The sequence below is a fragment of the Hippoglossus stenolepis genome, chromosome 5, assembly GCF_022539355.2.
Source record: "Hippoglossus stenolepis isolate QCI-W04-F060 chromosome 5, HSTE1.2, whole genome shotgun sequence".
Lineage (NCBI taxonomy): Eukaryota > Metazoa > Chordata > Actinopteri > Pleuronectiformes > Pleuronectidae > Hippoglossus > Hippoglossus stenolepis.
This window is the reverse complement of record NC_061487.1, coordinates 10,832,043-10,857,459: the sequence shown is the minus strand read 5'-3', so window position 1 is coordinate 10,857,459 and position 25,417 is coordinate 10,832,043. Positions and strand designations below refer to the sequence as shown.

The window sequence follows — 25,417 nt, the reverse complement described above, 5'->3', positions numbered from 1 at the left end:
AGGTTGAGAGGTCTAGAAACCCTGTGGTTGTGTGATTTGTTTGAAAGTCGAGGCAGTCTGCTGAACTGAACCAACAGGGTTCTATCCGATAGCTCTTATCAATCTTCTCTCCTCTCCTCCTCGAGGGCTACGGGCCCGCTAACAGAGTCCAAGAAGTCCGTAAGTGCTACAGCGGCAGATTAATGAACGTGCCGTGGCCGGCGGGAAAGTCTCAGCTCTGAGGGCAGCCCGTCTTGTTAGATCCCTGAAAGCGACACAACTCGCGACAGTGTCTGTGTGAGAATGTATGTGAGAGAGACAGAGTGTATGTGTGTGTGTGTGTGTGAGCGAGAAAGAGTCTATGTGTCTTTGTGAGAGAGAGAGAGAGTGTGTGTGTGAGTGAGAGAGAGAATGATATTATATTCAATGCCAATTCTCAAAGTATAAGGACAAGAGTGACAGGTAATAATAAAACACACAGTCCAGTGAAGCATGTTCACTTATTTGACGGATCTGAACTAACGAAGCAACTTAAAGACCAAGTCTGTTACGTTTCCTGCCTTGATTTTATAAAACTTATCAGTCATGATGTGAAAACATAGTTATCAAATTCAACATACAATCCATAATATGGAAACATTTCACAAACTGTTCCTGTTTGTATTGAAACATTTAAAATAAAAACATATCCGAGTATCTACAGCTTATTTTATTCAACATTATTGTACAATATAAATCATTCTATAGATTACATCATGCTCAACTCTACAAAGTGAAAGAGAAGCATACTTAGAACAACTGTGAAACAATTATTGCATCCAATGTCATAAAATGAGAGCTGGATAAGGCCAGTAACCAACAGTGTTATGAATTACTGTTAATGACAAAGTGGAAATAATGCTAAGACGTGTTATCATGAACACAGGATGCCATTAAGTGCAATTAATAACAAAATTCAAGGATAAACTACAATTCTCAGAGGACTTCTTCACATTTTCTTTCACAATGCATCATAAATTCTCATCAGCAACGACCAACCAAGGCCCTGTTCAGATTTGGATTTAACGTGCGTCTCAGAGATCTGATCACAAGTGGGTGGCTCTGAGGTCAGTTCATACCTGACATTAGAATGCATCTTCATGTGTCTCCAGAGACAACTTGTGATAAGATCTCACCTCCCTGCTCTATATGCACATATAAACATATGTCATTTCTGTTTGTAAAGACCAAATCATGTTGTTTCTACCAACTCTGACAAAACAGATGTGTCTGTTGTTCATTAGTTAGTGAGAGCCTACTTTCAGACATGCACTGAAGTCCAGACATTTTCCTGAAATCTTCCACAGGGGCTGTGAGAACATAAATGTCCAAGTAAGTTGCTCTAGACATTTTCTGGAACTTTTCCTGCCAGCCCCCCAGTAGAATATCAGAGTGAGCTCATGTGAGAATACAGCAGGAAAAAGTTCACAGCGAGCGACTGGGCATGTCGATGACGCTTCTAACACGCAACAGAACAAAATTGGAAGAATACAAAAACCTGAGGATGAAAAAGATAAGCATAAGAAGACGCTGACAAAGATGTCAACTTGGAAAAGCAATGAGATTTGAGAGCTTTTGGTTGTAAAGGCCAACGCTGGTGTCGATGTGCTATAAACAAGATCACTGAGCTTTTTGCAGCGGAATATATATGTCATGCCTCCTGCAGGCTCTTCCCAGGTGCCACCCCCACCTGAATGTCCCCGAAATGTCCCTGTTGTTGTGAACGCATTTGACCCAGATTATCTCCTGCTGCATTCTTCATATGCAAGAGGCAAACCCCGGTAAATTTCTGGACCCAAATTTCTGGAAATTGAGGAGTTTGTGTCAATAAACAGCTTGAAAAGTGCAAAAATTCTTTCGATTCATTGTGAAGCTGTAGCGGGGTCAGAGGACGCAAGCTGAGTAGGCGGTCCGTCAACATGGCTCAGGAGACATTTACGTTCACACTGCTAAAGGAATGTGGTCTAACTGCATTCACACCTGTACATTGAGCTGTCCAGTTGTGATCACCTGTAACAGAAGATATAACCAAGTCTGAACAAGGCCCGAGCGTGATGCTAACATAACTGAGGTGTGAGAGGACAAGTCACCTCACCACATCATGTGCTACAGCTCCACCAACATCCATTACTTCTTTCTGTTCATCATGATCAGCTTTTCTGTTACAGTTCTGATATCCTGAATTCTTTATCATTATGGGAAGGCAGTGAAAAATACAACCTCAGATGGAAGTAAATGCTATTGTACTGGCTTTTAAAGTATTCTAAAAAAAGATGTGCATGAAGTTTAATCTCTGGTTGAGGCTGTTGAGAGTGCAGAAGAATCACTTGTGCCGACTGGGAGTGTGAAGGTTAGTGAGTCTCTCCGTTGACCGACGAGCCTTCTCCCCGGGGTGAGGAGCATCTGGAGACACCTTGTTCAGTGTTATCAGAGCTTGAGCCACTTTGACTGTGTTGGTCTGCGGAGGCAGCATTTGTAGAAGTGGGTGTGGGTTTGGCTTTCTCCTTAAAGTCTGTGATTATTACAGTCAGATCTCCAACTGTGACCTCTAAATGCTGGGCACTGCTCCTGTCTATGTTTTTTAACCTTGGCCTGGTGAAGAGAAAAATTCACAAAACATGAAAACTGATCAGAGGATACTAAATATTTTAATTATATTTCACAGAAAACTGAATATTGAGCTATTCTACCATTATTTTAACACGTGGATTAATTACCTGATCTTTTTATGGCTTTTCTTTTTCAGTGTTGGTTCTTTATCGCTCTTGTCTTTCTCTGATTTCTCTTTCTTGTCCTTTTTTGGCTGTGTGGGTGGTGCAAACTGTTGATTTGCTTGCTGTGCAACCAGCTGAGAAACCGGCCGTGGTTTTCTGAAAGAGACACAAGAAAAAGAGTTATTGTTTTAAAGTTCAACTCGTGCAGTACCTGTTCTAAACCTGCCTGTTTGGAATGTTCTGTTAACTTGGTCTGTGGTAATGGGGTTTGCGGCTTTCTTTCTGAAACGGTTTCAGTGGCCTGCAGTAATTGAGCTGTGGCAAGCAGGGCCGGCTGCTGCACAGAAACCTGAAGCTGCACAAAAAGCTAAACTAAATAAGTGTTCTTTTTCTAAAATGTATTTGAATTTATTTTTCTTAATGCAAATCCAACTTTGTAACATGGCCCATGATGGCATCAATTCTTTTGCCTTCCGTTCACTTCCAAACTGTGAGAGTGAGGCGGCAGATAAAACATCCCCTTCCAGCAGTGAGGCAAATTGCACCATGGCTTCGAGTGTAGTTTAACTTTGACCCACCTCACATTGCATATGTGTGACCAGGCCCTTCAGCATTGGGATCGAACACCCTGCAGAGGAACATTAAGGCTACATTTCCCTGACCTGCTCACTTTGCTGTCAACAAGGTAACATGTTTAAAATGCCTTAACATTGTTTGTCACTGTATCACAGGGGCAATGCATACCCTGCATCTGCATGGTACATGAAATACTATATACACACAGAAAAAGTGAATGCAAGACCATCTTCTCTATGTGAATTAATACAATTTAAAATAGTCTGTTAATGAGTATTAGACCTCTTCGTGTGTGTACATGCGTACTTGATTAAATAAAAGGTGTAATTAAAAACTTTTCCTCAATAGAAATATAAGACATAATCGATAGAACTCAGTCCATCCACGTTTTGACAGACAACACGAACAGCCAATGATAGTGAGAAAAGCGCAGTGCCCAACCAATCATGTTTCTGAAATAGAGTTACAGCCATGTCAGGTTGGGTTGACGCACACAGCACAGAATGTAGGAGTAGCAGCCGGCAGCAGCACACGTGCTAATGTTTGGGCTTCTGCAGCCGTGCACACCACTACGTCAGAGTAGGGGCGAGATAAAAGAGAAAATTACGCCGGAGAATGTTCACGAAAAACTAGAGCGACAGCGTTACAGAAGAAGACACCCCAACACACACAGCCCAAGGCTCAAGGGATGAGGAAAAGAAGAGTCAGAGGAATTCAGTAGTGTGGAGATATTTTGGCTATTTAAAGTCTGATAAGAAGCAGAGTAGCGTGCACTGCACATTGTGTCGAAAGCATGTTCCCAGAACCACAGGTAATAATACTAATCTTTTTCACCATCTGAAGCAGAAATGACATCTAGTGGTGAATTTGCATGTTGCAGCTGAATACCCCTCACCCTCCCCTTCCAAACACAGAGGAGAACCTGTGGAAACCTTCAGTTGTCATAAAAACTAACAAAGTGTTTAGTTTGTTCAGTTTGGACTACTTTAAAAAAAACATGTTGGCCTCCATAGAGAGGACCTGCTGCTGATGTAAATATAAAGTATTTAAATATAAAAGGGCCCATTCTAGTTTTAAAAAACAACTACAATTCGTACAATTTAGATGAAACTCACTAGTGAAACCCTAACTAGGATTATTAGATGATCCCTTTCGCCTGAATCTTACACACGGAACCTTTAAGTCGAAACGTGACGTCTCTCACCGTGTTGACGTGCCCTTCCTGACATCACACATCGTGCACTTGAACGCCTCAGCGCTGTTCCTGAACGTGCACACGCTACAGTCCCAGTACGCGTCGTCTGCGGAGGGCTTGGACTGCCGCTTCGGCCTGCACACAGAAAACAAAACACAAACACACGCTTTACCACACGCAGCAAAGCTTGTGTAACACACGGGCCACAGACTGCACGAGAGGCGACACTCCAGTTAACTCCGCTCACGAGTCACGTCACGGAGAGGGAGACGCTCTCGGGTTAAACAGGCAGAGTCTCCTCGCATTAACACCGGCCGCCATGAAGACTTTCAGTACGACACCTCCATCCATTGACCGAGCCGTGCGGGCTCTGGCGGCCCGGTTAAAGTGCTCGTCGGGCGGCTCGAGAGGCAGCTGTACCTGGTGGGACTCTTCTTGTCGCCCATGTTGTGGAAGTTGTGACAGTTCCGAGTGGAAACGCTGCGATGATACGGGCGAGCAGACGCATTTAGCTGCTGCTGCTGCTGCTCAGCTGTCGGGGGAAACTCGGAGGAGGAGCACGTGACGGGCCCTCGGCCAATCAGCGCTCATGTGATCACAACACAGGGGCAGTGGGAGAAGTGACACGAGACTGATGAAGATGGAGGGCCCACTCCACCAGCTCGACGAGTCTCTGTGGTACAAGTACACACAGTGTTTACTCAAAGTAGAGGGACAGCTACTTGTGTTCGAAACAACTCCAAGTGAAAGTATAAGTACTGATTCCACCTCTTTACTCAAGTATAGAAGTACAGGCAAAAGTTCTGTACCTGCCGTGTCTGTGCAAAGCAAACTGAGAGGAAGACGATCTAACTCAAAGGGATAGTTCACCCAACAATGATAATTCACTTATCTACTCACCACTATGCCGATGGAGGGGTGGGTGAAGTGTTTTGAGTCCACAAAACACTTTTGGAGTTTCAGGGGGTAGACAGTGTTGCAGCCAAATCCAATACAATTGAAATAAATGGGGACCACTTCTTCAAATGTAAAAAAAAACAATATTCATACTATGGCTCCTGTGGTGTCATCCAAGTGACTGTAGGCCCTGACATTCAAATTTGACTTGAACACCATGTTTTTAGCCTAAATGTCCTCTGATATCCTCCTAGTTGCTGCTGCAGTTCTCGCGAGATGAGATCAGTGAGAACGCTGTTTACCCCAGAAACTCCAAATGTGGTTTGTGGACTCTAACACTTCACCCACCCCTCCATCGGCATAATGAGGAGTAGATAATGAGTTAATTTTTTATTTTTCAGTGAACTATACCTATAATGATTTTCTATGGTAAATTTTAGAATTGGTAAAAGTCTGCACAGTCTTGACTCAAAGTACAGGTACCTGTGTTAAAAACGACGTATAAGTGATGATTCAACCTCTTTACTCAAGTAAAGTATAAAAGTACAGGTTCTCTAAGTGCTGTATCTGTTGCAAAGCAAACTGAGACGAAGACGATCAACCTTAAACCACTCTTACGTCAATTGACTGAAAACAGGAGTCAAAGCAAGAGTATATTTGTGAGCATGAAAAACTGTCCAGGAGGAAATGTGTACAATGTATTGAATGAAGTATTCTTAATTTAAATAAGGCCAGGGATGGAAAATGTGTTGCTCTTTTTTAACAATCAACAATTAATCAACAATATCATTGATGTTGACCAATTCTTCCATTTTGTTGCTTCTTGTCATGGACAAATGCGTCTCTCTCTCTTGTCTGTTTCATCTTGATACATCTTTTATGCTGTGTTATGTCTGTTGTGTGTGATGTGCACTTGCAGATACACAAGGATCCGTCTTTTCTGTGTTATTGTCCATTTAAGTTGAAATCTGCCTTGATGTTGGGAACGTGGCTCTTGATCATGCAAAATAAAACTAAACTGATAATTCCCTTCAAATGCATTAAAACCCAAAGTTACGCACCTGTTTTGAAAAGTAGACCAGATATTTGTGAATGAATATAAAAGCTGTCAGAAATATAAATACTCAAGTAAAGTACAGATACCTGTGAAATTCACCTAAATTCTGTTGCAAAGTATTTGTACTTCATTACTTTCCATTTCTGGTCAATTTTACCATCCATAAATTCAGCAGGTCAATCAATACCCCAAATATCACAGGATCTTTATGTGAATTTAAAGAATATATCGAGACACCGCTTTTCCATATCTGCAATGTTTGTTTATATCAACATTTGTAAATTAAGGTGTAAAAATGTTTAAAAACAGGGTTCACTGTTCTGTATGAGTAATGTAAAGTTTTCCATGTAGACTGTCTTTAATAAGGAAACTTCAGGTAAACAGTTACATAAATACTGTTTGTAAATCCATCCATTCAAATTGCTATTACACATATTTAGCTGTAGGTTGATTTAGATCTTTATATTCTGAGCTTGATCAGTGGGAAGACTGTTAGATCCAGTGTAAGCAGTCAGTGAGCATCAGAATGAGGTGCAAATTTACGTGATGGTTCTGGAAATGAAACTTCTGGCAAAGTAGCATTTGTGGCATATTTCTTAAATACGATAAGTGTGAAGGTTTTCTGATCAAACTTCAATATCCACTGCAGAGAAACCGGCAATCCAATGAACCCTTTGGTGGATTGAAGAATCTACGCCAAAGTCAAGGGTAATTTGTATTAATTATCTTGCTGCATTAGAGGCAATAAATCATGGAACGTCTCAGGCCAGGCCAGATGCAGTGATAGAGATAATGATGTCAGTGTACAGAATACATAAAACTGGATGCACTGTGGGATTCATGTGGGTGCCAGCCACAGACTGTCGCCAGCACATAGGCTATAGGGATGAAGAATGAGGCATCAGTCAACATGGATAAAAAACAACCCTCAAGGAAAATAATGCTATATTGCCTTCATATGGTTCACTGGAGATGTGTTCAGTAATCGAAACTGGAAACTCAAAAATATGTCATAAACCATGAGAGCAGATCTTATATGCTACAGTTACTCTACTATGCCTTTGGTTTAATATGGGATTTCCAGAGGGAAAGAAGAGTAGACCAAGTTCAATTATTGGGACTGAGGTTAAGCCACTGTGGGCATAGAAGTGGGCTGATGGGCAGCGTCATGGTGGTCAGAATGAGACCATAAAACATGCCCATCGGCAGTGTGCAATTTATTCTATATGGGAAGAGATCAGAACTGGGGAAGACTGCCTTTAACCTCTCAATCATACTTAATTAAAAAAAGTAATGGAATTCCTCCACACCACTGGTTTGTATGGAGGAAGACTAGGTTGTAATGTCATAACACAAAGATGTAATGAATATAATTCAAAGAGGGAGGCATTAAGAAACATAGTACATGTAATAATGATAAAAATAACTATAATAAAAATAATAAATCAATTATAGTGATAATAGCAATTATTATTTGTGTTATCATTATTATTATTACATAAGAAGAAGTAGTTATAGTAGAATGAAACTTTCAAAATCCGAGGGAAAGGGTAGTGGAAATCAATAAAGAGTGGCAGCAACACTGCGATCAGGAGATAAGAGAGGAGACAGAGGTGAAAGAAAGAGAGGAGGAAATAGGAGAGAGGAGGTGGTAATGACTCGACTTAGAATAGGGCACAGCAACCTGAACAGGACATTCACTATCATAGGGAAACATCCAACAGGCCTTTGCAAACACTGTCAGGTGCCAGTAACCGTAGATCATGTACTAGTTAATTGCAGGAAGTATATAACCAGGAAGGACAGGATAGAGGGAATTACAGAAGCAGCACTAAAAAAGTAGTGAGTTTAAAGGGCATACTGGAGTGTGGTGGAAGAGGACCAGTCAGGAAACATCTGGGGAAGAAGAAGAAGAAGAAGAAGAAGAAGAAGAAGAAGAAGAAGAAGAAGAAGAGACTGTGTATAAAAGAAGAACTAGTTGCAGTAGGCCTCCACATCTAGGGGGCGGCAGCCAAGCGCCATCGCTGCGTGTCCTCTGCCAGTTTAGAGGAAAAGAAAAAGCCGCAACAGTGGTCGTGTGGGTGAACTTGCACGCGAACAGGAAGAGGAAACTCTGCACTAACACGTAACTTGCCTTCACGTGCAGAGGCTGAGCAGATGTAAACATGTAAAACGCAGTTTGTGGCCGGCAGCGTTCACGTCATCATCTGGTGAGTGACCTTCTTTGGACTTGTGCTACGATGCTAACTAGCCGTGTTTGCTAACAACAGTGCTGCTGCAGCATGTCACTCAGTCAGAATAACATCCGAGCAGCGGAAGTCCTGTTGTTTTCCCGCGTGTGGACTGTTCCCACTCTCCTGGATACTTAGCCTGGTTGTTTCCAAGTGAAGGAGTAGAGTAGCAGTGCTGTGTGTAAGTGTCCTGAAGTTACTGGTGGAGATGGTTTGGAAATTCTGCTGAGCTGAGGTCAGAGTTTGTGTGTGTATTACAAATGTCTATTTGTGTATGTGACAGATCTGGGATGGGGTGAATAAGTTCATGCTCAGTCTGTTTTCATTTTCCTTCTTCAGGGTTCATCCTTCTCTCCTCTGACATCCGGAACACACCCACAGGACTACCACGGTTCATTCAACAGTAAGTTATAACACTGGCATTCTGCATATTTCTACAGCTGCAACTATTAGGACCTGATTCTTTTCTGTATCAATTTATCTGCAGCTTATTGTCTTGATAAACAATTAATTGTTGTTTTTTTGTGTCAAAATGAAACCATCCAAAACCAAAAATGTTTTGTTGACCATAGTCCCAACCCAAAGATATTCGGTTTAATATTTTTTCAAACAGAGGAAGGAAACCTTTTATATAAGAGAAGCAGGAAACAACTTTTTATTTGAATGTTAATCATTATCAAAACGATAACCAACCATTTTACTATCAATCAACTAATAGATGCTATATAGAAACTATAACCTGTTATGATTCCTTATAGACTATTTTTGGAGCCCATTAACAGTGTTATTATTGATATTTCCTTTACTCAATTTTGCTTGCTCATTGCAAATCTATATGAGCTTATCCTGCTAAAACTTGAACAAACATGAGGACGGTGTAACTTACTGTTCAGAAATCATCCTGTTGTAACCGACTGTAAATATGTGGCTGCTCTTCTATAGCTGTATCCAAACATAGCGTGACTTTCAGCTGAGATTGTCAAATGCGCTAGAATGAGACCGGTGATAGGCCTGGTCGCGTGTCACTCAAAGTGCAGTCAGTCAATCAGAGGAGGAGCTCAAGAGGCAGGAGAGAGGACATGGAAATACACATTGCAGCAGTTTTTTCGACTTTAAACCACTGATGTATCATCTTAGGGGGACCAATACCTCAAATTAAATCCCAGAAAGGTGTAAAATATGGGGCCTTTAAATCTCCAGCTTGTCAGAATTCATCTGGTTGGAGTGAAGGTCTGACACTATCCTTCACAGGCAGACACGTTGGCTGCTCAGGATTTTCTGGTTTGGCTAAAGGGAGGGAGTTGAAATTCTTCTACACTGCTCACCAGAGACGACCAAATTTCATTTATGCATCGCAGTGTTGTTTGAAAAAAATACCTGGCCTTATTGACTATCCATATCTATTCAATTTTGTTATATTCTTCCACCATTCATTTCAAATATTAAAAAAGAAATTGTGTTTTTTGCAGTGGCATATCGACATGATCGACATTCAACTAGAGACAAATATGAAGAACCTTTCCCAGAAATGTTCTCAAGAGAGGTAAGTGTTGTTTTGCAAGGCCAAAGTCTGTTAGTTGGACAAAGGCCCCTCAGTTATTACTAAGTAAACTTAACAGATCCTCACTCTGTTATTGTTCCTGAAGTTGTTGTATTATGAGTAGTGGTAGGCATTAATAGCAGTTTTTAGTATTCATCAGCTTTTCCTTCTTTGGAAAGTCGCTCTCAAGATGAATATTGATGTTGTATCCACTTCTATTCAGCTCGGTTCAATTCAGTTGAGACCTAAAATATATCAAGCTTTTTTCAGACATGAATTCCAGTGGATGTCAAGTATTTTTGTTTACAGCACATCAACACCAGCGTACGGCTCTTTTGACATCTTTGTGTCATCCTGAGATATTTTTAGTGGGAGAATGGGGTTAAGTCGAGCTAATGGGTAAGATGAGCCACCCCCTGTAACTAGGTTACCGTAAAGAAAAGTAATCATGTCACCACAAATTAAGGAAGTGAAGTCAACATTACTCATTCCGTCTTTGACTCAAGCACATGGAGAGAGTGATATGCAAACCAAGAGCAAAAAAACTAAGATTTTTGTCATGCAAAGTGAATTCATCATGTTACTAAAGTTATCAGTCTTGCATCTTTATTAAAATAGATGCGTTTCTGAAATTATTACATGTTACTTTAAGTCATTGTAAGCTACAAAACAAGGTAATAAACTGGTCTTTGCAATACACACACATTGTTTGACCGCTACTACCTCTGCTCCACACCCTGTCGCTGATTCCTGTCGCACACCGCTAGTTCCTCATTTACACAGAACTGTTCCTCTTTTTCTTGCTATATACCAGAATTATGATGTTACTTGCTAAACTCGTGAGATCCTGCACCTCTTTTGCAACACTATGATCGTTTAACCCCCACCAGGTTTTGCCAAAGGACCAACATTTGATGGGTCATTGTTCCGAAACCATAATAAATCGATAACTTGTTTTAATTTCCATGGGTACACAACAACCTGACCTTAGTAACATTTGTTTGAATCAAATACACTCTGTTTAGCAGGTAAATCATCAAATGTAAAAAGTTCTCCCCTATTATTATTATTATTTTAATAATAATAATATTATTATTATTACTAGTCGAGGCCATTGACTGCCTCGACTAGTTGGGGTGTCTTTTTTTTTTTGTCTTACATAAAATTCTGTCACACATCATAATACTGCTTTTGAAAATGGTGGTAATTGTGATGTTTCCAGAAGGTTAATTTAAGGCAAAATTTGGTTGATTACTTGATCATGGTTCTTCAAAACAGCACACACAGGCTATGCACTGGCCCTTTGGGGCTTTTTATCATGTTAAATCCTATTGACATTCAATGGGCTTTTTTTATTTTATAGATTAAAACCTATATTTTTGTGTCCTGTCAGGTGAACTATCGTCGAGTCGTCAATGTTGTTGAGAAGCGGAGCATTGCGCCTCGACCGGGTTTGGAGTATGACCGAGACTTTCATGATGACCAGCGGTACGGCGGGGCCCGTAATCACCAGGATGCACGAGAGTATCACGAAGAATGCAGTTACCCACCCGAAGATTGTCATTACTATGATGACAACTCCAACTATGACAACTTTCACAGAAATTCCACACCACCGCGAAATGTAAGAAAAGCTTGTGATACATAGTTTGCAAATCACAGTCAGTTATTTTATTAGTCTGAAAAACAATCGTAGCTCTACAGCCAGGTCAGGGTCTGTTCAAACAGATGGTTAGACTAATCCTTTTTAGCTGATGAAATCGAAACAACAAAAATTTGCATCTCAGTGTGTGTGACTAACCTATACATGACATACAGTTAACAGCACAGTCCATTGTTGTTGCATTGGTTTAGGTGGTTATAAGCCTTTTTGTATTTACCAATGGACCAGTGTTTCCCAATTAATGTTGTTGTACATGTGATTTTGTTTTCAGGAAGAGCCGTACTCCCAGCAGGGTTATCCCAGAGATGACTTGAGGTATCAGTTGGACTCAAGGTGATTTATATCACACCTTCTATTTCAAGTGTTCTTATTTTGTTAATTGACAGTTTTTGTTTGTCACAGTTTTTGTGTGCGATCATCAGTTGCTTCACTGAATTCTCTGTGTACTGCATCAAACTGACCTGTAGGTGGAGGCAAAGTATTTTGTTTTGAAAAGTGAATATTATTAGCTTGATTGGTTTTACCCAAAACCAATCAATGAGCATAAATTCTTAGAAATCTTATTTATAAAAAATATAAAGCTATATAAATCTGTTTTACAATATATTAGAAATTCTTAACCCTTACATTCCACCCAAGACAATATAAGAATATAACATCCATAGGTACAAATTGTTCCTTTGGCAGGAAAGTGCTGCTTTGATAAATAGATTTAGGAATCATGTCTCAATTAGCTGTGACCACACAACTCTTAAGTTAAGTTTAAGAGCTTAACCCAACACAGAGCAGCTGAGTCCAGTGGTTATAACTCCTATATCAACACATGCGTGCCTCGCTCCAGCCACTTCAACATACCAGCAGTTTATAGGCACAGGCCCCATTTTTTTCCAGGAGTCATACCAGGCTAGAGAGAGGGACAAAGGGCACTAGTGTCTACTCACTCCGCCAAACAGCCCCACCCCCACCTTGTGAGCAAAAACAGCTGGACCACTCCCTCTTCAGTCTAACACCCGCACACTTCTCAAATATTCTGAGCAGCATAGATCTATAGTGTCCAGATTATTTTAAAATCAATCTGCTGCAAATTGGTCAAATTATTCAAAGGGGGAAGACGTGCTCACTATTCAAATGCATCTCACCAACCTACACTGCAGATTTAGGATAATTTAATGTGCCATAGTGATTCTCGTGAAAACATTACCCATTGACGCACTCCAAAATACAGTGATTTTTATTCTGCCAGCTGTGAACAGTTTTGAACATGCGTTGGTGGACATTCTGAGGTTGTGATCACACTTCACTGATTAATTACTTGTCAGACTGTGTAACCCTTTTTTTGAAAGATCATAGCCATTTTGTTACTGCTTCAGTCTTTGGATGCTTTGGGTGTTGGCTGTGTACATGGAAGTCCCTTTGAATTCAGGCGTTGCACCAACTTTGACCGTAAATTATACCAATATTAAAGTGATTGCCTCCCCCCTCCTGTTTCCCAGACAACAAAGCAGGAAGCCTATGTGTATGATTAATTTTTGCACAAGGTGGTTCAGTGGCCTTGAAGACAAGGGGGCAAATATAAAATGAGTCTTTCAACCCCAGCACAAGACAGAAAGTCCTGGCATTCCAGCCTCTGTAAAACAAAGGAGAGTTTGCACTAATGTGGAGTAATGGCGCAGCGGCTACAGCTGTGGTTCCGTGACTACACCGTGACCCTTATTGTACAGCTTTAAATAGGGATACATACGAGAAGTGGAGTCAACATGGAGTCATAGTGCCACACACCTGAGTCACTCTTCTAGCATCCTTATGGAGGTTTTGCCCACAGATCATGAAATTAACTGAACTACTATTCCAAATTATCATTTTTTCACTACCTTTTGTAAATCCACCCAGTTACCTGAAGCCAGGTTATTTTTGTGCTTTGCGTCGATATCAAAGAAATAAAGAAGAAAATATACTCCATTTATCATGATTTGTTTGTTTAATCCCACAGGTTATTTTTAAGATTTGTCAACAAATTATTTGATTAAACTTTTTATCTCTTGCTATGATGACTGTCAGTATCAAAAGAATAGCACATATGGAAAATCTCTACCTCTGTAATAAGGCATAACCCCTTAACATGTCTGTTAAAAGATTGATTTACCCTTTATTGAGTTCTTTTTTCCCCCCTAAATTAAGTACTCAAAGTTTTTCTATCATCGCCTTTTGATGTTGGCTTTGTACTGTATGGATGGCGGTCCAGCGTTTGGCAAATGGCAGGCTGATTCTTGGCTACTTCAAACACAGCATGAGTCGTTAAAGTTTGAGGCCTTGTTAGACCTGCTTTTTATTTGAGATGTGGCTCGAGGTCAGGCAGAGGTCGGGACAACCAGGTGCCTGCCGGTCATTTAGACTTCTGGACCTAAAGGTTTTCGTTCACACAAAAGCTTTTCTTTGAGTCTGGAAAATCATTAAAAACAAGGTTCAGTGAACGGGGAAATTTCACAACTTAATGGTTTTACATTTAACATCAGAAATGGTCATTACATCACATGGTTACTGTGCGTTGTATCTTCAGGATCATTTTTTGTGTAATCGTGCCTATGCCTACTGTTAAAGAGAGATAGTAAAAGACGACCAAAAGTCGTGCAACTGTCAGCCAAATGTTGCTTGTGCCAAAGTGGTGATTGCCTCCATTCCACAAATTGATCAGTGTGCCACAGCCGGAATTTAAGTCTTTGTGGTTTTGCCTCCTTTTTATGCTTTTTCCATTACACATTCGTAGGCACACACTGACGAAGACCAGTAATGATGAAAATGATGCATTTTGAATTTGCAGTCAACAAACTCTTGATTTGTTTATCATATCTTCCGTGGACCGTTGTTTACCAAGCAGTCGTTCGCCAGGGTGCAGAGCAGCTTTGGTAGCCATTGATTTATCTGAGACAGAATTCCCCCCCCCCCATGTTTTTCAGGAACAATGACCGACCTGCTCCCTATCCCCGCAGCAGAGGCCGAAGGGCTCGCCCTGCTCGGAGACAAGCGGTGGACAAAAAACCCAAGTCAGTCCCCTTATGTCCATGTGTTTTTTTTTTTTTTTACTAGTAAAACCAGTAAACAAACTGCCAACTGTGTAAGCAGGGAGAGATTGAAATCAGATGTCTAGTTTTTAACACAATTTTATTTTGTTTGCTGCACAGAACCTTTTTCAAACTTCAACCTTGTGCAGGATTTATTGGACACTTGAACTTCTTGATTATTGTTCATTTCTGTAGAGGAGACCCTGATGACTGCCTGAGCTCTGCACCAGTTACGCAGCACCGCTCCCCTGTGAGGAGGGAAGCCCAGATACCGGGATGCTCTGGGTCAAACAGCAGAAGCAGTAGTTTCTCCCCTGACAAGGCCAAAGGCTCAAAGGCACATCAGCAGGCCGAGCAGAAAAGTAAGTGATGAGTTACAACCCTGTGTTGTGATCAGCTGAATGTCCTGAAATTAAGTCCTAATAGCATTAAGAATTATAGGAATATTTTATTAGCCTCTTATGATACTTATTTATTTCATAATGATAATAATATCTTTATTTATATAGCACTTCTCAAAACAACGGGGAAAAAAAGTAAAAGTACATAAAAACAAATAAAAACACAGTCATAGAAGAATAAAAAGATCATTATTACAATAATAAAAAAGTAGAATTAGGTCAAATCAGGGAATGGTGTACAAGAGAAATATGTTTTAAGCATTGATGTAAAGGAAGATACTGACTCAGCCTGCTGTTTTTCCTCATGCAGGATAGTTGCAAATAGCAACTATGCAAATTGTTTTGTTTGAACATAAGCAGCGTCATGTGACCTGGGAGTGAAAGCCGATTGTATCCATTACAGACAAAAGCCAGATGTAAGTGGGTGTTTGTGGGTTTTTTGACCATTTTGAGATTGGTCACGGCAAGTAAAACCCTGAAGGAGACAATTAGATGGCTTGTAGCCAGTAGAGCTGTGAGTTTGCCTTTTATCTAATACAATGTGTGTCCTTGCAGCTGCTTTGTAATGACAACAAAAGAGACCCTTTCCCCATTTTACAGAAACGTGTATAATTATCATGTGTAAAATAATTAAGCCATTCCAGGTGTAGCATCTGTTTTTGGAGGTGTAGTGTGAGGGGTCAGGGAATGCTGAAACACGTTAAGATGTTAATTACACCAACACCACCCATTTTAGAGGCTGGGAAAAGGATACCCTGGGTTTATTGGGGTGGTTTGGCTTTGGATTCAGATTCTGACCTTTTTTCTTCAGTGAGAAACCAATTCATGCTCTGGTTTAACAATGTCTTCAGAATCACTGTGGCTCTGTCATTTGACATGTTTTCTTTTATGACTTTAACAGGCTTCACAGCTTAAAATTAATTAACAATGTGGAGCTAATGAAATTTACTTTTTACAGAGCTCCTGTCAAATTGTTCTGACACAAGGCCTGTTATTAGTCTGAGGGAGAGAAGTGAGGATAGTAATTTCTCCAGTGCTTTGATTTGTAAGATGCATAAACATATTAATGTGTTAGCAACATGGTTGCAGCACCCTTTGAAGACGCAATAAAACTGTGAGAAAACAGTTGTACCTCCCTCTTCCACCTCCATCTGGGGTATTAATTAGGGCAGCAGAGCTAAGTAGGGTTTTGGTGATGGGGTAGGTATACCAGGTTTGTCCTGTGCACAAGGAAGCTCTGTGCAATGACTCAAATCTTTGTCAGGGATGACTATTGTTATATAATATATAAATAGTTTGTAAGAATGCCTCAGCCTTTACCACTATTGTTTGTCTGTATAGTCCATAGTCCCACTGAGGGACTCAAATTAGGGTGTGTTACCTAGGCTCACTCTAAAAACTATGGGAGATTCCTTAAACAACGAACTTTAATATATTTGTTTTGTTCTAGACACAGTGGAGCCAGTAAAAGGGACAATATTTCAATTCAGGCACAGCCGAACTCCTCGACCACTGTTGTGTGGGAGGCTCTAACAAGGGAGTGATAAACAAAATAATGATTTATTCTTTTCAGCTGCAGGATAATGCCTTGGCGTCACAATTGTTCACAATAAGGACTGATTATCTAATGTCTCACAGTCGAAAGTAATTGTTCCCTGCTGTATTTTTTAAATTCTTATTATATGTTATGGCTTTTTTACCGTTTATTAGACAGCACAGTGCAGTCGGTCCCAGACCACCAACCCACCGGGATGCTCCCCCCAGGGCTTTTGCGTACGAAGCAAAATTAAATAAAAGAATGCCATGGTTACCCTCATGTATTCTACAGGTCGCCCTCTATTTATAGTTGTCTCCTCTTTGTCAGAACGTTGTATTTTCCATTATTTATCTGAGACTGATTATCTGCATGTTGGCTCACAGTTCTTTCCATTTCCATTTGTCTTTATTCTCTCTCTAGATAAACCCAATGTGCTGGCGACCAGCACTCCCAGCAGCCCTGTGGAGGGGTCTCCTCACAGCTCAGGATCTTCTAAGGTAAAACAATATGCTCTCAGAAGAAACACATTGCATGAGTAAAATAAAAATATAACTTGAAGGGTACTGAGTAGAGCACATATCTCCGCCGAAGCCCAACAGTATTTACCTGTGACCCCAGGTACATAAATGATGGGGGGTGGGGGGTTGATGACGCTTGTCATTTGCGATAGACGCAAAAATGAAAAAACTAAAAGAAAACAAATATCTCCGGGGGGAAAAAGCGATGTCAGACACACAGAAGACAGACAAAAAAAGTCAAGAGAGTTTGTGGCGATAAGAGCGTGATCTATGTAGCAGAGTTAATACTTCACTTCCTGCCTCTGCCTTCTTCGTCCGGCTGCTCCACCTCTCGACTCGAATATTGCAGAGGATTTGTTGCTGTTGTGAACGCGTCTGTGCAAAGAACCTCCATATGTGTTCATATGTGAAAAGCCAACTGCGGGTAAACTCTGTATCCAATTCTCCGGACTTTACCCGCAGGCCTTGTCTGAAAACGGCTGTAGATATCAGTCATCTAAATATGCCAGATTTGTTTTATCAGATTTTTTTTCCCTGTTAAAAAAAACACCCTCTTATATTGAGACATTTGTGGATCTGCCTTTTTTCTGGGTCTGCCCCAAAATTTATTGGGTTCTTTTCCCGGCCTCATGTCCCATCCATCCAGCAAGTTTTTGTGTAATCTTGAAAACCCACCAAACCAGTGGAGGTAATAAAATACTGTAGCATCTATCATACATTTGAATCTTTTTGCAAAGGGACCCTTTATCCAGAGAGTTGTACTGTATTTGGTCACGTCTGTTTACTGTTGACATGCGACATGCGTAATGAGACATGTACGAAAACAAGACCTCAACACCCGTAAGAGAGTAGACTTGTCTCTATTTGAAACACTTTGAAATCAGAACCAGTTTCTAAACCTGGTGACCTTGGTTCTAACCCTTAACCTTTGGCCCGCCAGGAAAAAACTGCATCTGTAGTGGAGACGCAGGATGTGCCTGCTGCCAGCATGGAGCCAAAGCCGACACCAGAGGATGACGCGAAGACTGGCCGGTTGAAAGCCATTAAGGAGAAGGCTCTGGAAATTGAGAAGGTAGCAGGGTTTTGTCCATTAAACAACCTAACGTCTGTGAATTCTCTTCACTGTCTTTTGCGTAGACACAATTTATCTTGCCTCCTTTTGTCAAAGTTGAACCATGCTCCATTATCACTGGGTCTCTAATATACTGTAAAGCACTTAATTTTAACAGGGCATTACTGAGCTTTAAAATATAATTTTCTTAAAACAAGTGGAAAAATCTGCCAATGAATTGAGATTGTTTTCTTGTTTCCATGACAAAGGTTTAAATACATTTTCCTCATAATGAAATACCATCTGATTAATTCTGTCTTGTTTTAGGATATTAAAAAAATAATCCTGAAACAAGAGAAACAGCAAGAGAAACCTGTAGACTTGTCTCACCTCATTTGGCTTTTTTTTAATATGACATTTATTTTGTGTTTAGTCTTATCCTTCTAACTTTTAGTTGACCCCTTTATTGCCTCTCTTACGTCACACCTGACGGCTGTGACTGTTCCGAGTCGAAGGGATCACACAGGACATGGTTACAGGTCAGGCAGGGTGCCAGTGGGTCGTAGTTGAGAGATTACTGCGCTAAGAATACTGAAACACTTAGATTTAAAAAAATATATATATATAGAAAAAATAAACAAGTTTGTACACTGCAAGTGAGACATTGTAGCTCCAGAGGACTGAGGTTCTTCTTGGGTTCACCATATTGTGTGGTTGCCCTCGCCACATGTGTTTTCCACTCTAATGATTTGGTGGCTCATGGATTCACACAAACCATTTACATTAACTCTATAGTGTGGCTGGGGGTATTTAATTGAAGAAACATTTGTTGGTGCAGAGAAGAAGGATGAGTCAGCAGAACAGCCCCTTAGCACATCAGGTTTTGACGTCTGTTGCGGCCTGCTATTTGGAGTTGCACTTCTTTCCCTCCCCTTCATCGCTCTCCACTACAGTACCACTTATCTGTTCCCGTTAAAGCCGGGCAAGAATTGCCCTGCAGGATGCAGGCGGCCCACCCACAGTGTGGTACGTCTCCTGGCATAAGCAGACACATGCTTACCCAGCCATTTGCAACTGCTTTCTACAGACGTGGTGAGAGGCACAAACCTCCACAGTGACTTTACTGCGACATCTGTCCCAGGCTCAGTTCAACACACACAGCAGTCCAGGTAGTGGGCGGAGCATGACCTCATATCTTCCTAAACCTGCTCGAAGGAACTGATCCATTTAACAGCAGTTAGTGTGTTGCATCCACAAACCTAGTTGAGCACATACCTACACCAAGGCCCAACAATCTGCAGATATCACACACATCGAAATAATTTCCCTAAATATGCCTGATCTTTGTTCCTCAAGACCCATTAATTAGTCCCAGGGAAATCAGTGAAAATGTCCAAAAAATTCTCGCAATGTTGAAGAAAGTGATGAAAAATTCTTGGATATACCCCTTTGTGCAAATCCACACTAACATTTAATGGGTTTTTTTCTTGCCCCATGTCCCGTCCTTCCATCAAGTTTCATGGAAAACTATTCAGTTATTTTTTCCAAATCCCGAAAAACACAATAAATAGACAGAGGCTAAAACTAAAACCTCAACGACCACATGCTTTTTTAATTATTTTGTCTTTCCTTATTCTTCTATTTTCAGCCAGTACTTAACACTGTGTATACAGTATACTGTTAGCAGAGGCTGGTTCCTTTAGATTTTTCACACCACTTAAACTTGCTCCTTTTCAGCCAAGAGTTTGTGTTGCATACCTTTTATTTGTGTTATAAAGGAAATCGGAAACCTCAAACAAATTAATTGACAAGGTAAACATCCCTGCTTGTCAGAACATGTTTCACAATATGAAATCATTTGATTTCTGACATAATGACGAGCATGTTGGGAAGTGTGGAGTAATGCATCACTCTTTGGAGTGACCGCAGAACAAATCGCAGCATGTAAAACAGCAGCTCCAACAACAGGAATCCAGAAAAATATCTGTTCAGAAGTGCCTGGGAGTGATTTTCAGAGAAGTCCGATCATCATCTCAATCAGTGCAAATGAAACCTATCCATTTCAACTGTTGGCCCCTCCATCGAGAGGTCCGGTTTGCAGCTTGAGTGATTAAAATGGCTCTTTTAATATCCCCTAATGTGTACCAGCCCTCAAGTCATTACCCCACTTCCCCTATTATGCAGCACCCCTGCCTGCATCAGCGCTCACTTGAACAGAGCCTCACTAAATGTCTATGTGAGTGCCTTATGTATAATCTCACTCAAACCCTCAACTTCCCAACCCCCCCACTCCTGTCAGTATGGTCACAATTTGGACCTCCACAAACATCCGATTTGGGCAGAAGCCCACTTTTTCAAGCCTTCTCCTTAAGGCCCCGAGTGTTGCAGTTTCTCTAGGGCCTCCAGCCCCTCCTGTGTGGCCCCCAGTATCAGTCTTAAAGATCAGCTCATGGCTCCCACTCCAGGGAGCGAAGGCAGAAACCTCCCTGCAACCTTTTCTCACAGCGTAAAGAGCACGCTCAGGTCAGAAGAACCCTTCCTGTTTGTTCAAGTAACATGGGAGCATGTTTTTGTCTGCAGTTGTTTGTTTTTCTGTCTTTTTGTCAGCAGAATTAGGGAAAATCTACAAGACAGATTACCCCAAACTTGGTGTAATGATGCAGTATGGGTCAGGGAAGAACCCATACAATTTTGGTACAAATCCAACATTGCGAGATAGAGCATTTTTCAGCTTTTTTTTGTGGATTTCCTTGAGAATGATTCATGGATCTTGATGTAAAAAAAAATCAGGCATGTTTAGCGAACTGATATGTATGAGTGTGTGCAGTCTGGTGCAGGATCTAATGAAAATTTAGCAATCTAGTGAATTTAAATGTGGTTTCATTAGAGGACTGTTGGGCCTCGGCGGAGTTATGCCCTCTATTGAGTGACGTTCTAGTTCCATACGAGGCCTCTTTCCTTGTCCTGTTTTCAAGCTTTGGCGTGTGTAAAACTGTGTATATGCGACGTAATGTAGTGAAAATGTAATCACTGTCAACAAAGGCTTTAGCACGGGAAAGCCTAGGTAGATTTTGTTTTGAAAGATGGCAAACACAATCAACCCTAAGTGATTAGAGAAGTGCTGGTTTGTGGGACATTCACCACGTTTGTGTCTCATTATTCCTCGTTTCCTCTCACGTCTTCAAACCTGGAACAAATTCGTGTTCCTCCCAAATAATGGCCGCTGAGTGAACATGTTTAGGAAAGTAGACATTTGCACTTGAGTGTAAAAATCGACCTCAACTTATTGTTGCGTGTAATTGAATTAAGATTATATAATAGAAAAGGTTGAGAAAAGCCTAAGATGGGACAGCTGATACTGTATGCTGAAGGAGAACCAAAACTTGTTTTGTTGAATGAAGTTGACCCTGAGCTTAGCTGGCCACACGAGTTGTTAGTCTCTCACTTCCTTGCGGTCAGTGGTGAGGCCTGTCATTATGTGGGGCCACAAATTCGCTTGACATGATCTGCAGACATTAAAGCATCAGCCCCGGTCCAAATATCTCCCACAGTCTGGGATATTTCTGTCTAAATTCACTTGACCTGCGTGCGTGTGCGTGCGTGCGTGTGTGTGTGTGTGTGTGTGAGAAAAATACGTATTGGGATAATAACACGTATTGCTTAAATATTCATAATCAATAGTTACTCTACCCTACATTTTCCCTGTAAGTTGAGCAAAAAATTTCCTGAATATATGTACTTTGATGTACAATGCGGGTTAGGGTTACTGGAATGAATAGATAAGTGAGAATCTACTCTGAACATGCTGTAGCTAGTTGAGTAGGGGAACTATCATGGGGAGAGAGGTGAGAGACGATAAAGCTATTAAGAAAAACTGGAGTCATGTCGAGACTGGAGGCATTGTAGTCTTTTAACATTAATATAATCATCAGGTACAGAATAAAATAGGGACCTTTAATTTTCTCCCATCAGGTTTTGTTTGTTATTTTATAATTTCGTGTTACCTTACTTAGCCTAGTTTAACCCAGTCAGAGATGTGCAACAAATTGTGCACGTGGGATTTTTCTCCCCAACAGGTACCCTCAGCAGCCTCTTTCATCTTCTAGTTTTTTAAAGCATGCCTCTGTTCTTTTGCTTGAAAACCTAGTGAGCGGTTCTCATGGGGTGAATTTTTTTCTGTCTAAAAGACTGAAGGTCGTAGTATTTTTGTTTCTTTGACCTTTTCAAACACCCGTATATTCAAAACCCCACCCTGCTGAGCTCCCTCTCACATTTTACATGGAAATGAATTGTTTCCAATTCTTGATACCAAAATATGAAGTGATGCCAATTCTTTTCTCACTCAGTAATGACAGTTCTACCCAGTAGGTGTGTGAGCTTATTGCAGACACTCCCTTTGCCCCAACATCTCAAGAAACTGTCATCAAGTACAGTTAAGTCATGCGATTGTGATTAAATTAATTTACAATTCACTGCTCAACTTCCTGGATACATGAACATGAGTTAGCCTCGACACACGTTATGTAATGTGTATCTAGGCAAGGAAACAGCACTTGTGGTTTAAAATTTCCCCATAACTGACAGAACCCTGGAATATACCCATTTAACCGGTTAACCTCACATTCTGCTCAACACTGGACACTGATTGAGGTTGACAGGCAGCATTTTCCCTGTCAAAATGACCAAAACCAAGGATTTATTGCGTTTTACACAGAGTAAATGTCGAATGAGATACTGTCAACAAATTTTTGTTCTACGACAAAAGCTTGCACTGCTCACATTCCTAAAATGTCTATGCAGATGAACGTGACATAGATATTCAGTATGTCTCAGGAAAATGAAGCTTGTTCAAGTCGCTACTTTGACGAAGTAGGTCATGTTTCCTGACACTTGAGTAAAAGTGACACAAAGTTTTCCATCAGATTAAGTGATTTCCTACAGTTGATCCAAAAAAGATATTAAACAAAGATAATGACCATGTTTTTGGAGATAAATATATCCTTCATGGCTGTTTTTTTTTGTAGACATTCTCTAATATTAAGTACTAGTTGGATTTGATTTCTTGTATTGGACAGCAGAGTGGTTGTCTTAAGCCACAGAAACACATTCTATCTTCCCCAGTGACTCTAATTTGAGGGAAGAGGTGGTCTGGGCTGCATTAACTCAGCACTGGAGGACCCTGGCGTCCCAGACTGCTTCTTGACAAGCTAACCTTGTCCTAAATCTCTGCAGCTTCGGCACAGGGCCCCACATTTAGCCTTTTCTCCCCAGGTGATAAAGATGTTGTGAGCTTGCACCTGGGACTCTAATAAAGAACTTTACAGCCGTTTTGTGTCGGCAGTAAAATCTGAGAGGGATGTGAGAGATTGTTACAATGGGGTGTGAAAGAATGCCACAGCACCACTAACATACTCTGACACCTCATGTTCCCTTTGTTACGGGCGGACGTGCACTTGAATGGGCTCGCTCGCACACATTCACACACCTTCAAAGAATATACCAATTTACCAGAAGATGGTTCTGACGAGAGTGGACCTGTAGAATTCAAAGAGCTGACGGGTGGAGCTGCTCACTTGTTTGTGGGGTCCATTAAGATTTTGCTCAATGGGCCTTTTAAATTATATCACAAATTTATGAAAGCGTGGATTTCACTTTATACACACGTGATGTTTTATGCATTAAATTAGACTTTTAAATGACAATCACACAATGATGAATTGGTTTTTTTTGTGTGTGCGCCCCATATGTGGAAATGTGTAACATCCTGATATCTTGGATTTAGCAGTGTTCTCAATCTGCATCACTCATATTGATAACTTGTGTTTTTTATTACAATCAGAACAAAATGATGGGGCTTCTGTTAATTAAATATTCAATTTTATCGTCAGGATGACCTCTAAATATTCAGAGTGCCTTGAGGACAGACAAACGTATACTGTAATGTTTTTTTAATGTTTTTTTGTTTTTACCAAATTGTTATTGTCATTATGAATAAATATTATTAAGATTCTTCCTAATGTCATTTTTGTATGTGCAGCATTACAGGCAGGACTGTGAGACGTTCCGCACAGTGGTGAAGATGTTGGTGGCTAAGGAGCCCAGTTTGGACAATCTGCTGCAGGCTCCTCTGGATAAGAACCTGTTGGAAATGAAACAGCGCTGCCTAGATGCCCTCAGGCACTTTGTGAAAGAGCTGGACGAGGTATTAGATCAACCAGACACCTCAGCAAAAACCACAGGTCACAAAACACAGGAGCAACATAATGTAGTAGAGGAGTCTTAAAGTCATATTTCTTAAATGATAAGAAAATGTTCCCAATAAGAATATAATATTTCTTTAATATTTCATTTTAATCTTGTTTTTAATCAAGGTATAGCAACAGTGCAATTATTATTATTATTAAGTCATGATTCATTGTGATTATATACAAGGAACAGAGTAAACTGTGGCAATTTTCTACTAACTGCAACATAAAAAGGATTTAAGTCTTCATATCAGATTAAATAATTCCCAAAACGGATATGCTTTTACAGTGAGAAACCTTTAAGTATTATGAGAAACATTTTAATGACGGGAGCCTTGTGGAGAGAAATGCACAAGACACAATTTCAGCTGTGTTTTACTGTGGTCAATGAGGTGGAAAAATCTATCAAATATTATTACATTCACTTTATTACAGATCACATTTGAACTGATCATACAACCAGCTAGAGTCTTGATCTATTTGTTGAATCCTACTGACGATTTTAGTCGGGCTTTATTTATACACATGTATTCCCCAACCAGTATTGAAGGATCCAAATCTATAGGGTGTTTTGCAGTGCAGCACTATTCTGTATAGAAGAGATCAAGACTTATTTGTAGATCATGTATTATGTATGTAACTTGTGCCTTTTTTAAGATATTTTTGTAAATAAATGTTACCATCTTGAATTAATTGATTTCACTCCTTGTTGCTT

At 40.5% G+C, this 25,417-nt stretch overlaps 2 protein-coding genes across 4 annotated transcripts; one reads left to right on the top strand and one right to left on the bottom strand.

Annotated features, from left to right (window-relative positions):
• Positions 1 to 672: 672 nt before the first annotated feature.
• On the bottom strand, positions 673 to 9,652 carry LOC118109239 (YY1-associated factor 2). Of its 2 annotated transcripts, none has more exons than XM_047339756.1 (4): positions 9,575 to 9,652; positions 4,513 to 4,638; positions 2,736 to 2,888; positions 673 to 2,610 (listed from the first exon to the last, which is right to left on the bottom strand). In XM_047339756.1, exons 1-4 carry the CDS (start codon positions 9,586 to 9,588, stop codon positions 2,370 to 2,372), a joined length of 534 nt encoding a protein of 177 aa, XP_047195712.1. In that variant the 5' UTR covers positions 9,589 to 9,652; the 3' UTR covers positions 673 to 2,369. The 2 variants fall into 2 exon arrangements, with proteins under 2 accessions (XP_047195712.1, XP_035012076.1); XM_035156185.2 differs by lacking the exon at positions 9,575 to 9,652 and adding an exon at positions 4,924 to 5,094.
• On the top strand, positions 8,455 to 25,395 carry LOC118109423 (periphilin-1). 2 transcript variants are annotated; one of them, XM_047339755.1, is made up of 10 exons: positions 8,455 to 8,667; positions 9,028 to 9,091; positions 10,158 to 10,231; positions 11,622 to 11,852; positions 12,163 to 12,206; positions 14,846 to 14,932; positions 15,146 to 15,312; positions 17,309 to 17,385; positions 18,347 to 18,478; positions 24,495 to 25,395. In XM_047339755.1, coding segments are annotated over exons 2-10 (1,059 nt in total). In that variant the 5' UTR covers positions 8,455 to 8,667; positions 9,028 to 9,090; the 3' UTR covers positions 24,741 to 25,395. The 2 variants fall into 2 exon arrangements, with proteins under 2 accessions (XP_047195711.1, XP_047195710.1); XM_047339754.1 differs by having other exon boundaries at positions 8,457 to 8,667; positions 12,163 to 12,224.
• The last annotated feature ends 22 nt before the right edge of the window (positions 25,396 to 25,417 follow it).